This window comes from Elephantulus edwardii, unplaced genomic scaffold, assembly GCF_000299155.1.
Source record: "Elephantulus edwardii isolate Elephantulus edwardi_28Jun2011 unplaced genomic scaffold, EleEdw1.0 scaffold00039, whole genome shotgun sequence".
NCBI classification, from domain to species: Eukaryota; Metazoa; Chordata; class Mammalia; order Macroscelidea; family Macroscelididae; genus Elephantulus; species Elephantulus edwardii.
In genome coordinates, this window is record NW_006399789.1 from 20,533,265 (window position 1) to 20,548,894 (window position 15,630).

Sequence of the window (15,630 nt, forward strand, 5' to 3'; positions counted from 1 at the left end):
CTCCTGTTTCATTTGTATCTCCTCCCCATTTTTTCCTCCTCAGTCTCCCTCTCATCTTGTCAGAGTAAAAGTAAAGAAAGGAGGGTAAAAAAGAAGGCCCAAAATACATCCCTGAGGAATGTATTTAAAGTTTATGTTAGAGGGAGGTTAATGTTATTTAATGATGCTGATACACTTTCATTAATGTATATATGAATAGAAACATATATGCATGTACACACATTCTTTTCTTGTTGTTGTTTACATCTGCTGAATGTCTGCTTTGTCTCAGGTACTATGAATAAGCTTTGTCCACAAAAAATTCAACCTATCACAGTTCCTGACTGAGGCCTCAGTCAATGATGGATACAGATGCATGTGCTTTTAAATGAATGCTGATAATGAGTGGATCTGTAGCCTTACTTATCTTTGTTTATGATAGAGATGATTGTTCTAGTCATTATCTACACTTTGACAGGGAATTTAGAAGAAGATATTGATACAAGAACATTTAATTTTTGAAAGCAAATGTGTAATTTACCTTTAACTATTAACAAAAATTAGTGCTTAACCCCCACTTTAAGTAAGTTTATGAGAATAAAATACCAGTTTATTCTCTTTCCCCCAAAAATTGAGCATGGAAGTTAGTTTGTGATGGGAAAGAGATGAAGGGCGTGGAAAGAATTGTTCTTGTGTACATATATGCCTTGAGGATATTTTCTGCCCAAGGTAGCAGCATTGCTTCTCTTCTGTGTAGGGTTTTCCCATTGTCTCATGCTGTGCATCAGAAAGCTGGACAATGAGTAGGGGTGATAGAAGGAGAAACGATACATTTGAACAGTGGTCCTGGACTAAAGTATTGAATATACCAAGGGCTGCTAAGAGAACAAACAGGGACATCCTAGAGGGTGAAATCAGGCTGTTCCTTGAAGGCAAGGATTCTGAAGCTCTGTCTGACATACTGTGGACATATTGCCAGGAGGGACCAGTCCTTGGGGGGGGGGGCAGCATGTTTGGAAGGATGGAGGTACAGCACCAGGGAGAAAGACCCTCTATGAGATGGATTGACCCTGAGATTGGGATAATGTGGGTAGGTGTGTCAGAGACAATAATGATGACTGGGACAGAGCAGGGTTCAGAGCCTTTGGACATAGGGTTGCTATGATTCGCTGACAACTTGATGGCACATAACAACAACAACAATAGGCTTTATGAATAAGTGTTTCGTGTATATACCTCACTTTAAAGTTCTAGTTGAATTCTTAATTTCTTCTTTCTTCAGAATTTAAAGCTGAAATTTAAAAGATGTTATGCATGGTATCACCCTTAACACAATAAAAGACATGAACGAAATATCTGATGTTAGAGTCTCAATCTGTAATGTATTTTGGAGAAAATGAAGGGCGATCAAAGTTCTAGATTCATCATTTTTTCTGTTAGGTACATTTTAAGGCCGTTCTGTCAAGGCCAGTCATAGTCAAATGGGTAGGTAAAGATACAGGTTAAAATAATTGGCCAAATTACTTGTAAGCAAACTGAGGTCTAGACTTCAGTATTCCCAAAATCTAGTTAAGCTCTTCATTATAATTTTTTTATTCCTTTGCATGTATTATGTTTTATTACAAAATAAATTTGTCCTTTTTAAACTTGCATTTACTTGAGAGTTGTGTTTTTTCCTTTCTTTCTTTAATTCAACTTTACTCCATTTATTTAGCTAATAATCCAGGAATGTTGCTGCAGTAGCAAAATTTTGATTAGAATCATCACCTTCACTCTTTCAGGTAATGGAGTGAAGTGAAATGGCATGAAAGGCAGAATGCATGCATTCAGCTCTGAGGCTGGCCTCCTGGCTGGGTTAATGTTGACATATGGTATCTCTTCCATTGCCCTCTTCTTCTGGGAAGTGCTGGTTGACTACTTGACACCAAGCATTAGATCTGACCTGAGCATTAGCACAAGCAAGCTTTTTGTAATTAAGCTATTGAGATTTGTTTCCCCTGACTGGACAGAGAGCTTTACAAGGTGAGGGCTCTGTTGAAGTGATAAAGCTGATTAGATCTTTAGCAGTAAAGGAATCTGATCTTAGAAATTTCCTCTAGCTTTCGTTAATGAGCCAAAACCAACAGTTAGCCAGGAAAATGAGGTCACTAAAAATGAGAAACAGTTTTTTCTCCTTTTAATGAAAAAAAAAAACCAAAAAAAACCCAAACCCCCAAAACAACCATTCTGCCTCCTTTTAAATCAAGGCCTAAATATATTGTCCTGAATAAAACTCAATTTTTCCTCCCTCAAGAGTGCAGTAATCTTGTTTAAACTTATCACTTAGTTGAAACAAAGAAAGTTGAACAATTTTTTTTTTGAAAGTTGAACAATTTGATTAAGTAGAGCTATGCTGTTGTTGCTTTTAGGTGCCAGTGAGTTGACTACAATTCATAATGACCCTAAGAACAAAGACTGGAACATTGTACTAGCCTGCACCATCCTCACGTCTCTGATATTAATGTTCGAGCTATAGTTGCATCATAGTATCAGACCATTTTGTTGTAGCTCTTCCTCTCTTTACCAGGCGTCCTCCACATTTCCCAGTTGGCGGCTTTTTCCAAGAACTTCCCCCTCCTGACATCATACCCAAAGTATGTGAGACAGTTTCACCATCCTTGCCTCTCAGGAGCCCGCTGGCTACACTTCCTCCAAGACAGACTTGTTCTTTTGGCAGTCCATGGGATAGTCTTCAGAACAGGATGCTCACAAAAATGTAAATAATGAATGGAAACTACAATACAGTGGAAGGAAAGACCACAAGAATCCTCCAAACTCACTCTTTTTTAATCTGTTCCAAATTGTAGACCCACCAGCAGGTTTCCTGAGGCTGTAAATTTCAGTGGGAAGAGACTCCCTTTCTTTCTCACTCCATCATCTGATGCATTTGACTCTCCGGAGATGCACAGCCTTTGGGATATCAGGGAAACTCACTTCAGACTGTGTCTCCACAGCTTCCTAAGAAAATAACTAGTGATTAATTACCCAGCTGTTTAATTTGACCATAAGAATGCTTCCCTCCTCCTCTTCCTAGTGATTTTCTTATTTTTTTTTCCTATGTTTTCCCTTTCTTTAACCAAGATTCTATCAAATAAGATTAATTTTTCTGGGAATCATTTATACAAATCTCACAGATTAGTAATGGTGAATATCATTGCTTTTGGCTTCTCTTACACTTTTCCATATGCTATTATTTAATCCTCACAGGACTTTATAATATAAACCATATTCTATCAATTTTTTGGTGTTGCATCTTGGCTCTTAAATGTGATGGGGTTTTCTGAGGAATCTGTAAACTAGTGATTCAAGACTCAAGTTCTCTCACTCTAGAGAAAGTGATCTATACCATAATTGACTTAATACACATATTAAAATATTTTATTCTTCTGCCTCTTTCTTGTTGAGTCCTTGTCCCAGTATTTACAAAGTCCCGTGACAATTGTACATTCATAGTGGTTCCAGGCATATAAAATGTTAAACACAAACACACACAGACACACGTTTATGATCAGTGGTTATCCATTCTTTCTTCATGAAGCACTATTTTTCCCTAACAGGCTCTACTCTCTTCTTTCTGAGATTTAACTTACAATGATAAAAATCTACAATCCTAAAGGGAAAACATCAAATAGAAGAGAAGTAACACAAGAGAAGATTAGTGTTGAAAGGAGGGAAGTGAGATGAACCATCTCAGCCTGCTTCGTGCCGTTGTTGGAGTTTAGAGTGGACGTGAGAATACAGAATGGAACCCGGCTGGTTTAATGCTCATGGATACTGTAGATTATTCTATGTAATGTTTAATTTGTGTTCTTTTTATGATGACTTTCTTATAAAAACTTGAGAAAATGATTTTACTTTGTTTCTTGATCCTGAGTGATGAACACATAAACTCAAGGGGCAGAGTACCTGGGTTCCAATCCTTTTTCTACCACTTAATAATGTTTAGCTTGAAAGCCAAACTATGAAATCGTAAAGATTAAATTAATATTACTGTGTTGTTGTTGTTGTTGTTAAATGCCATCAAGTCACTTATGACTCATAGTGACTGTATGTACAACAGTTCCACACACTGCTCTATCCTGTACCAATAATATTGTCTCTGACACACCTACCTCTTTACCTCAATCACTGAATCATTTCATCTCATCAAGGGTCTTTCTCTCCTGTTTTGTCCCTCCACCCTCCCAAGCATGACGTCCCTCCTTTCAACGTGTCCAAAGTATATCAGACAAAGCTTCAGAATTCTTGCCTCCAAAGAGCACCCTGGTTTCACTGCCTCTAGGACAAACCTGTTTGTTCTCCTAGCAGTCCATGGTATATTCTTCTCTAGCACCACAGCTCAAAGACATCAATACACCTTCTATCATCCCTAGTCATTTTCCAGTTTACTGATGCATAGCAAGTAATTGAAAATACTGTGGCCTGGATCAGGTGCACCTTTATCTCCAGACTTACCTCATTTGTACTTCAGTACTTTGGAGAGGTCTCTTAACCGCAGACTTTCTCAATGCAATTCGTCTTTTAATTTCCTGGCTTAATATATTAATAAAATAGTCTATTGTGATTCAAATATTACTCACTGTGATACACTTTATGATAATGAACATTGCTGTTGTTATGTACTATCAAGTCAGAACCTACTCATAACTCATAACTGAATCTCCAGTGGCTTTTCAGAGGATGTAGTTTCACTGGAGGAGATAGTCCATCTTTCTAACACAGATCATCTGGTGCATTCAAACCATATGCCTTTGGATTGGAAGCACAATTCCTTACCCACTAGGTCACCAGATAGATAGATGTAAAAGAACCAAATGAGTGCATAAAAAAAATGAGCGAGAAGGTATAGTTTGAAAGAGTTTTTTGTGTGTACCCCTACTCGTTCCCTCATTGCCCTTGAATCAGAATTGACTCACAGCCGACCCTCTAGCAGACTTTTGAAGACTAACTTCCTTGGGAGGAGACTATCCGTCTTTCTCCCATGGACTTGTTATTGGATTCAAACTGCCAGAGTGACACTGTCTTTTGGTTAGAAGTGCAACTCCCTACAAACTACTCCACTAGAACTCAAGGTTTGCACTGGAAGTTCAAGAAATATTAATTATTTTATCATGCATTTAGTCAGACTTCATCAAAGATAGTAAAACCACTCGTAAAAAGGAACTCCAAAACTGTCGATAGTTAACAACAGTTACTGCTTTGTAATTTTTATTCTTTTCTCTCTCTTACATTTGGTACTATCACGATCAACATGTGCTGGCATCATGGCCAAAAGCAAGGTTAACTAAAACATTGGCCGTTCAAATCCACTCAGTGCTGCACAGGAGAAGGATGAGGGAGTTGCTTCTGTAAAGACTTATAGCTTTGGAAACCACATGGCACAGTTCTGAGAGAGCTATGCCCATGAGAACTGAGAGCTCTACCCATAGCTTTCCATTTATAACTGAGAGTTATACTCATGAGAACTGAAAACAGCCAGAGGCTGTCAGATCATGTGGGAACATCTTTCTTCTTCCTAAAATATGTCTTTTCTTCTTCTAGATACCATTGGTCTCATTTTTATCATTAAGACATAGTCTACAATTTGCCAGACCTTTTCCATATAATTTTAGTATGTTGACATACTTTAAATTAGAACACGCTACCAGGAAGTAAAATCCAATCTCTCTCTCTTAAACTTCTCTTTGGCTTGTCTGTCTACTGACACTCCACTTCCTTTCTTGATTGCTGTACAGTATACACATTTTCTGGGTTTTACTTCCCCTGTCTCTCTTTTAAGCTTGATCTTTAATTTACACTGGCTTTTTTTTTTTCCACTTCTTAGGCCTTCTTGACAATTTCTTCTTTATAATCTTCAATTCTGAGAATCTCAAATTTACTCACTTCTATGATGCCAATTTTCAAATCTTTGATTTTATATTTTTGTCATTCTCTTTATTTCCAGATCAGTGTGAAATACCCTAAAATAACTCCGTTATCTTCTTACACAAATTACTACATTTTTTCTGTATCCCTGGTACTGGCTACTGACAATATCTAGCTAGTCCCCAAGTTGGAGATCAGAGAATTGTCTTACCTATTCTTCCTTCATTACTCAGAATTAAGCCATATGTAAATTCTGTATTGTCTACCACTTTCAGTTATTTTCATTTTTACCTTTTTCTTCTCATTTCTCTATTTCTGTTCCTCTGATGATTGCCTGGCTACTTGCAATTTTGTTTAACAATGCTTAGAGCCAATGTCTTCCAAACAGATAAATTTGACATTATACTTCTATTTTGAAATCTGTTTCCATTGCATTTTCCTAAAATGCCTTCCAAAATGATCACTCCAACAAACCCCATTTATCTTCATAAATAAATTAGTCCATGATTTCACTGTTGTTACGTGTTACCTAGTCAGGATCCTCTCAGAGCGACTCTTCCAACAGGTTTTTAAGGCTGCAGATGGCAAAGTAGGAGACTGTTCATCTTTCTTCCAGAGAGCAGCTGATGAATTTGAAACGAATGCTTTTGGCTTGGCAGCATGTAACTCCTTACCTCTCTGACACTAAAGCTTACTAAATTAATCCACAGACAAATAAAACTTTGATATGCTGCATGCCACATTATTCCATTGGAAAGCTGAAATTTCATACTATCAAAATAAAAGCCATAAGAAGTTGTGTGTGTGTGGGGTGGGGAGTTGTTTATTTATTTATTGAGTTGGGTTGTTTTGTTGTGTTTTTTTTTTTTTCTGGTAACAAATGTCTATATCATAAGCTTATATTTGAACAGGAATTTTGTTATGGCTGGGCATTTCTTGTTGTGAAAATATTGGTAGGATATGCATCTTGATTTCACTCCTGTGTCATTCTAGGGTTTCCATACTTACTTCTTAATTTATAGTTCCTTTTTCCCTCAAAGACTTGTTGCATTAATTAAAAAATTACATTTCTTTAGTTTCTCAAATATGCAGTACTCTTTCTATTATGGTATATGTTATTCTTTTCTTTAGAAAGGAACCAACTTATCTGGTGACTTTTGTCTTGACTATTCAGTTGCTTACAATCTCAAATTAATTCGTTGTTGTTGCTGTTATTGTTGTTGTTGATTGCTTTTGAATCGAGCATGACTCATAGTGAACCTATGAACAAAAGGCCTGAAGCCTTTCTGCAACTATTGATGTTTATCAAAGTTCATAGAGTTTTAGGCAGTGGATTCACTCCTGCTTCCAGGTTAATCTTTTCTTTATTTCTTATCTTCTGTGGTCAGTAAACTGTTTGGCACATATCAAATGATCATACCATATATTAAGTAAATAATAAAAATATTAGAAGTTCGTAGTAAAACATTAACTTTCAGAGAGGATTTTTGTTATATTTTTTTATATATGCCCATTCATCCTGCTTATATTCTGCTTCTTTTAGAGATGCTGGCAACATAAAACATCATTTGCTTTAAAACATTATGAAACTTCTATGACCTCAGTAATTTAATTGCTGTACCGATATTTTGTTTACTTATGACAAGACTTAGGAAATTCCACTGCAAAATATGTTTTAATTCTTCTAGGATACAAAGCAAATTTAATTTTTATTAAACGAGATGTAGCTGTTGCCCTTCCACTGTGGAAATTCTCTGCAAATGATTGCTGTAAATGTTTTCTATTTCTTTCTGACAGGTAATATTTGAAGCTGAAGTCTCAGGAGGGAGAAGTGGCTATATTGCTATTGATGACATCCAAGTTCTAAGCTATCCTTGTGGTAGGTTGTGATTAAGAATTGTATTTTTGTATGCCCTGGGAACACCTGTCTTCTATATTGGCAATGACTGTTGATTGTTTATCACTTGGTCATTGCTGTTTCTTTTGTTGTTGTAACTCTTAGTCTTCCGTTCGCTGTTAACTTTTAAACGAACAGTGAATTATTAGTATAGTTTCCAAACAAAATATTTTTGGACTCATAACTAATTATACATATATGGAAAGACTCTTAAAGTGTTTTATTATGGAGAATATATTGTCAATTCAGATCTATGTTCGACATGCTCAATTTTCTTGCTAGTATTACTAAATTACGTAGGGAAGAAAAGATGAATAATAAAGCAGCATTCAACTAAGAGTGGGTGGACATTTTTTAAAATTACTCTCTATGTTTTTCTGCTAAACTGAAGTTGGGGATGATAAAAAGAGAAAGAAATAGCCCAATTTATTGCAAACATTAAGAATGAGTGTTTGATGACATTATCATCAAACTCTGATTAATAATGATTTTTAAAAAGGAGAAAATACTTGTAAACACACAGATTTTACAGGTAGTATATGAATAGGATCAGGTGCACATTGTTTGGTTTTCAAATGGAATAACTAAATTTTTGTGTCTATTAAATGGCACTCTGGGAGCATAGCCAATAGGGAAAGGCCCTGCTAACCTAATGGATACACTTCCCTGGTTATTCAGATCTGCCAGAGAGCCCATGGGAGAAGGATGGGCATTCTCCTCCTCTATCATTGACCTGGAAACCCAGTAGAGGATCATTTATGATCCTAACTTGGGAGGAATGAGAGATTATGTGTGTTTCATCAGAAAGAATTATTGCTTGTATTCATTAAATACAAGCCTGAAACCTGCCCTCTGAAATCCCATTGTCAAGTCAGTTCCAACTCATCACAGCCCTCCCTTGGTTTTCTGAAGTTGTAAGTTTTTACGGGAGGTGATTCCATCTTTCTCCAGTGGAGCAACTGTTGGATTTGAACTGCTGATCTTTTGATTCATTACATAATATGTAATGCACTAAACCACTGGAACTCCTTCAAGCATAATACAACTATGTTTAGATATATTTCTCGGTGACAGCGTTCTCTAGTGCTCTTCAGTTCTGGATAATCAGAATTTCGGAATTCTGTAATCATCTCACACAGAAATGTGTCTGCTTTGTAAGTAGTGTGGATGCGGCAGCTGATGAGGGCAAGTGCTGTGCATCTGTCAAGCACTAGCATTTGTCAGAATCATATTTGGTTTTGGAAATCACAGGCTGCTGGCTTCTCCATTAGTTCTGATTCATTAAGTCTGGCCTGGGCAAATAAACTACTTTTCTAACAAGTTCCCTGAGTTGCTGATTGGAGCAAAGGAATAACACACTCAACTACTTACTAAGATATTTAGTAGTTTGAGTTACCCAGAGATGTCTCAGAAGACAGGCTTGGTGTTCTAGTTTGAGAATAACAACCATTGGGGGGGGGAAAAACACAACAAAAACCCAAAAAATCCCTGTGGAACACAATTTTACACTGAAACACATGGGATCACTATGGGTTGGAACTGACTAGAAGACGAGGGAGTTTTCTCAGGTGTTACTGTAATGCTGATGCTACTATTCTTAAAAATGATCATTCCAGCTCATGTGTTAGCTCAAAAATATCTTTTCCAGAACCTCTACTGAGGTGAGGCATCAGAGATGTAAATAGGATGACCGTCTATTTTGTATTTTCTAATAGAACAGAATCACTTCACTGCAAAGTCCATAGGCAGTTGTGCTGTTGACCCAAAGGCCCCTACCTGCTTTTGGGTCAAAATCACCCATGGTTCTGAGGAAGAAGGATGGACATTCAGGATTTGTGATTTACTGCCTCCAAAACACACTGAAGGATCATCTATGAGTTAGTTCTGACTTAACAGCTCTAGCATAAAAATACATTTTCATTATATTTGCATATTATTTTTGGCTTTGTTCCTATTTAATCTCTTGCATTGAGTTATATTAGTTTTAGTATCACTCTTACACAATATGTTCTGCCAGTCAGTTCCAATTATTGAGTGCTCACTCTGTACAGAGCAGTGAGCTAGCAGCTATGGGAAAATAAGCAGTGGCACGATTAGAAATCTTTGAGAGGGAGAGAGAATATAGTTTCTCCTTATGTGAGTAAAACTCTTTTTTTTTTAACCTATGATATTAGTTATAGCCAAGGGTAAAATGTACTGAAAGCGTCATTCTATAGGGAAAAATAACGTGCTTGGGGTTTGGGTATTTTTTATGAGAGGTTTTTGTGTTTTTTCCCCCTCTGTTTCACAGATAAATCTCCCCATTTCCTTCGTCTGGGGGATGTGGAGGTCAACGCAGGACAGAATGCTACGTTTCAGTGTATCGCTACTGGGAGAGACGCTGTGCATAACAAGTTATGGCTCCAGGTAAGGCCACACTGATGGCTGTGCTGAAGGCTGCACTTGATTTCAGGAAAATTCAAAAATAGATGCTTTGTGCTCTCTGTCTGACTCTCACTCTCTGTCTCTCTCTTTCTCTCCCCCCCCCCCCCCGTGTATGCGTATGTGCATGTGCTTGTGTGTGTGTGTGTCTACAAGAAAAAGCACATAGAACAGATTATTTTGTAGTGAGATTCATTTATTTTGGCTGCAGAATCATGTCATTTCCCTTTTTTGTTTAAGAAATTTAACAATGAGGACATGTTAACTAATATGTATGTGAATTGATCTATAGTGAAATTTGGCAAGCTCCAGTGATGTTATCAGTGGGGAGTAAACATGCAAACCTAAATCCTGTATCTCTCTGATCATTTAAATCCACAAGGTGCTCTATGGGAGAAAGATGTGAAGTGTCCTCCTATGTGATGTAAGCCCCAGAAAGCCAATGGAAAGTCAGCTGTGAGGTGGTTCTGAGTTGATGACGATGAGCTTTATTGAGTTTTAGTGTAAAATGCAAAGATTCACCAGTATTACCCTTGATAAGTGATAAACTATTTCTCTAAGCCTATTGGCAATAGGATGAAAAAGGAAAAACGTTTTCTTAATAAAAATATTCTTTTTTTTATTTTAATTGAGATTTTAACAGGTTTATAGAGAATGTGGATTTCCAATTATTCATTGTTGCACATTCCCTACCCCCGAGTTCTCTTTGAAAAATATTAAAAAATTCTTGTTGCACAATTTCATCCCCACTCTACCCCCAGTCCACTTTGCTATGAAGCTCTTGTTCTGGACTGTTGTCATGCAAATAATACCTAATCATAAATTCATTTTAAACAGTTCTTTCCCTCATCTGTTTCAATGCAGTATACATTATTTATCCCCGCTTTTCTTAGTGTCCCTCCAACCCCCAAGCAAGTCCTGTTTTATAACAGTGGCATTGTACAGTTTGTCCTTTGGTGACTGAGAGATTTCACTCAGCATAATGTCCTCCAGGGTCACCTATTTTGTATAATATTTTTAATTAATTAATAACATGTTTAAAATGGAATTTTCAATAACATAATACTTGAGTAGGAAATGTCTTACTCTGACTTTTTCTCCCTCTCATTTTAATGTTACGAAGCTCTTGGGATTATTTTGGGAAATGTGAATATTTTCTTTCAATGAAATTTGAATTTTAAAAAATGATTTTAGAAGATTGATTGAATGAAAATTTTCAATATACTTCAATATGAAATTATATCACAGTTGTAAGGTCAGTATATTGTTTTATACAATGGCATTGTACTTAAGAAGTATTTAATATTTTATTAATTAATATTTGAAATGCAGTTTGGTCTAATGTAAATGGTGCCTGTAAATAAAAGTCCTGAAATGAATCCAAAAGGAAGCAGTAGATTCTAAAAGTACATATGCCCATACTGAAGGTAAGAGAGCAGGAGTGAGAAGAGCTCTGAGCAATTTTAAAAGCTAGGAGTCTGAGTCTCCTATTGATACATGTTGAACTGAATATTGCAAGCTAAATTATATAGATAATATATAAATAATGATGTCCTTCCAGCACATTTTGGGGGTAGAGGAAGGTGTTTCTCTGCATCAGAATGAGGAAAGGATTTAATTACTTAGAATTTTAAATTCCAAAAGCTGCCAGAGGAGCCCACAGTGGGGAAGAAAAATCACTGTAAGGTTATCTTAGCTTCTTGAAAACGGGCATGATTTATATCACTATACCTTTAGAGAACTGATATTAGTGTTGGGTGTAATTTTCAAGTGGTTGGGTAATAATGATAAAAATCATGCTTACTTTATAACCACTGCTGTCAAGTTGATTTTGACTCATGGTGACTTTCCATCAAGTGTCTGAGGCTGTTAATGAGAGGAGACTGCTTTGTACGTCTTTCAGAGCTTTGAACTACTGACCTTTTAGTGAGCACCTCAACACTTAACCTACTATGCCATGAATTCTCCTTACACCCACTATAATGACTAATACTACCGTAGGTATTTATACTCATGCTATTTGTGCTGTCCATTGTTGTTGTTAGGTGATGTCAAGTTAATACGACTCAAGATGACCTTATGAACATGTCTGAACCCTGTCCTATCCTGTTATCCTCACAATCCCTGATGCACTTCAGCCCATTGCTGTAGTGATTGTGTCAATCCATCTCATTGAGGGTCTTCTCTTTGACTCGTCTTCTGCCTCTCTGAGCACAATGTGCCTCTCCAAGAAATAGTCTATACTAGCAACATGCCCAAAGTATGTGAGACAGAGCTTTCACATCCTTACCTCCAAGGAGCACTCTTGCTCCACTTTTTGCAAAATGTATGTTTGTTCTTTAAGTAGTCCATGGGATATTCAGTACTCTTCTCCAACACCATAACTCAAAGGTATATCCTCCTTACTCATTGTCCAGATTTCAGATGCATAGCAAATGATTGACAAGAACATGACTAGAATCAGTCACACCTTAACCTTTAAATAGATATCGTGTTCCTCAGTGATTTGGGGAGATCTCTGACAGGACAGTTACTCAGGGTAATATGTCTCCTCATCTCCTAACTGGTGGTACCAAGGATGTTAATTGTGGATCCAAGGAAGATGAAATCATTGAAAACTTCAATTTCAGTCCCATCTAATTCCCATGGCTGTCTAATTGAATATTTTTTAAATTTAGGGGGTTATTCACATTGTGTATTTTAACAGATGTACTTCAGAGAAATTGCTAATTTTTTATGATTTATTTGACATGTTTATCAGGAGACTTTTATAACTCTTACGTATTGAATTGTGTTTCCAGAATAGATTGTTTACAAAACTTAACACCTAGTCTTATGATTATTATCCTATTTGGTAATGGATCTTCTTTGTTAAGAGGAAATATATACTTACCTGGTAGGAGAGATACCATGATCATGAAGGTGGCTTTCCCAGTGCATGGCTTATTGAGAAAGAGAGAGAGGAGAGAGGAGAGAGAGAGAGAGAGAGAGAGTGAGAGCGCAAGAGAACGAACGAATGAAAACGAACACACATAATGGTATGGGGAACATTTTAAGCCCTTGAGGTATACAAAAGAGCAGATTAGCCATGGAGAAATAAGCAGAGACTAGGAAGGATAGATCTTCACCACATGAAGTTTACCTAGAAATGGAGCCATTACTAAGAAGCTGAGGGAAGACAAAACAAAAAACTTTCCATCCAGAGCTAACTGAAAGCAGAGCCCCCTTAGGACATAGTCAGTAATGTGATTTGGATTTCTAGCCTTTTAAACTATAAGGAAATGAGTGTTGGAACCACAGTTGGGTAAGTGCTCTGTTCTAAACCAAAAGATCATCAGTTGGAAACTTCCAGCTAAACAGATGAAAGATGAGGCAGCCTGCTCCCACAAATATGTGTAGATTTCCAACCCTATGGAAGTTCTGTTCTCTCCTGTAGGGTCTGAACTATTTCAACAGCAACAGGTTTAAAGTAGAACAAATTGATTTCCTTTATAATAACTCTCGATAACTTAAGCAGTGGCCACATGTGAAGAGGAAATAAGGTTCTATTAAAATTGACTTAATAGGCACCTCTGGTTGCCTAGTGGCAAGAAGCTGCACTTAATCCCGAAGACACGTGGTTCAAATCCACCAGATACTCCACTGGAGAAGGAGAATCAATCTCCCCTGTGCCAGTCGGATCAACTCAATGGTACACAATAAGAAAAGTAAAAGCAAAAACAAAACCAAACCTGACTTTATGCTAATCTTTTCTACATGCATTGAAATATAAACCAAATCTTTCTTCTGGATAGTGTATTCTATAATTTACAGACTGTTTTATTACCTCACTATCAAGTCATTTTATCTCATTCTGTTTTCTTGTGTACGTTTCTGTCTGCCTGCATCTCTCATTCCGTTTTCTTTCTTTCTGGGCTAAATAAACTATTAGCTTACCTATATATATATATATTTTTTTTCAAACTTATATACCAGTCATTTTTTTGTTTGTTATGCATATGCACTAATTATTTTGGTTCATATGCTGTTATTTGTGATCCATACAGTCCTGTATTAGGAAACAAGTAGCTTTGCAATCTGCCCCTAGTTTGTGCCCCAGGATTTAATGTGACATTGGAAGAAAAAGAGTTTTGTATCCTCAGACACCAGCTGCCTTGTGGCAACAAAGACTTCTCTGGACCCTGCTGGTCTGAGTGAGTTGCAGTCAAAATACTGTTCTTCTTTTGTTTGCTTGTTTATTGCTTTGAGGATTGGTTCATTTCATCATGATTTTGTAATTTTTTTCCCCTGCTGATATGTTTTGAACAAACAAGAGAGAAAATATTTTTGTGAGAATAATATTCTTTCTGTTTCTTGTCTCCCTCTTAGCTTTGCTACAGGAAGGTAAATTTGTATATTTCTCTTTGACTTTGCCTTTCTACTTTGAGATTGACAGTTCCTCAGCTATTTACCTATTTTCTTTATTTATTCAAAAGCTATTGTGCTTCTTTTAAATCCCACAACAAAGATTACATTAATTTCTTCTAGATCATTCTTCTAGATGTTCAAGCAAGATTGAAAATTATCAATTACTTAGTTCAGGGATGATTGAAAATTAAAATTTCCTTTATGGTAATACCATTTAAAGATGATCGAGGTAAGATTATTCATTTGTATATATGTATAATTTTGTTTCTCATTAAAAAAGTGCCTAGTGGTATTCAGTTAAATGTGACTTTAATTTTATCTATCTATCTATCTATCTATCTATCTATCTATCATCTATCTATCTATCTATCTATCTATCTATCTATATTCCTTTGCTATGAATGGTAAAAGCATAATAAAGTAAGGAGATTTCTGGTTTGAAGGTAGGTAGGTATATGATCATTTTAGATTGGTATAACAATCCCCTAGAGATCAAGAGGACCTTTCCTTAGTCTAATCCTCCTGTTCAAATGTATTTTCTTGTTGTTATTATATACCATTGAGCTGGAACTGTCTCAAAGCTAACCTACAATGGGTGTTTGGGGGCAGTGAATCTCAAAGGAGGAGATTGCCCTTTTTCGCACAGAGGAGCTGGTGGATTTTAACAGCATGCCTTTGAGTTGGTGTCCAAGCTCCTTACCACAGGAATTCATTTAACTGCTCTGGATTTCACATGCCTTTTCTAGAAAAGCAAGATCTTGGATAGAGACTGGATCTTCTTCCAGTTATAAATGCAAAATTAGGTCTTTAGATTATCTTTAATATCCTAGAACATTGCCTTTCTCACTATTCTGTTTGATGGAAGAATTAGATTATCATTTGGACTAACAGACATGGCAATTGAAACTGAGATCTTAGAAATGGAAACATGGCAAAAGAGAAACAGCTGTAAGGAGACATTAGTGATTGGAATGTGGAATGTGAGAAGCATGAATGTAGGAAAATTGGACATTGTTAAGAAA

At 36.5% G+C, this 15,630-nt stretch overlaps 1 protein-coding gene across 4 annotated transcripts in view; it reads left to right on the forward strand.

Annotated features, from left to right (window-relative positions):
• The window catches only part of PTPRK (protein tyrosine phosphatase, receptor type, K), an 801,885-nt gene that overhangs the window by 387,401 nt on the left and 398,854 nt on the right, over positions 1-15,630 (forward strand). For all 4 annotated transcript variants that reach the window (XM_006884996.1, XM_006884997.1, XM_006884995.1 and 1 more), the window contains exons 4-5: positions 7,681-7,762; positions 10,071-10,186. In XM_006884996.1, the coding sequence (XP_006885058.1) occupies positions 7,681-7,762; positions 10,071-10,186 (198 nt within the window). The remainder of the gene's footprint in view (positions 1-7,680; positions 7,763-10,070; positions 10,187-15,630) is intronic.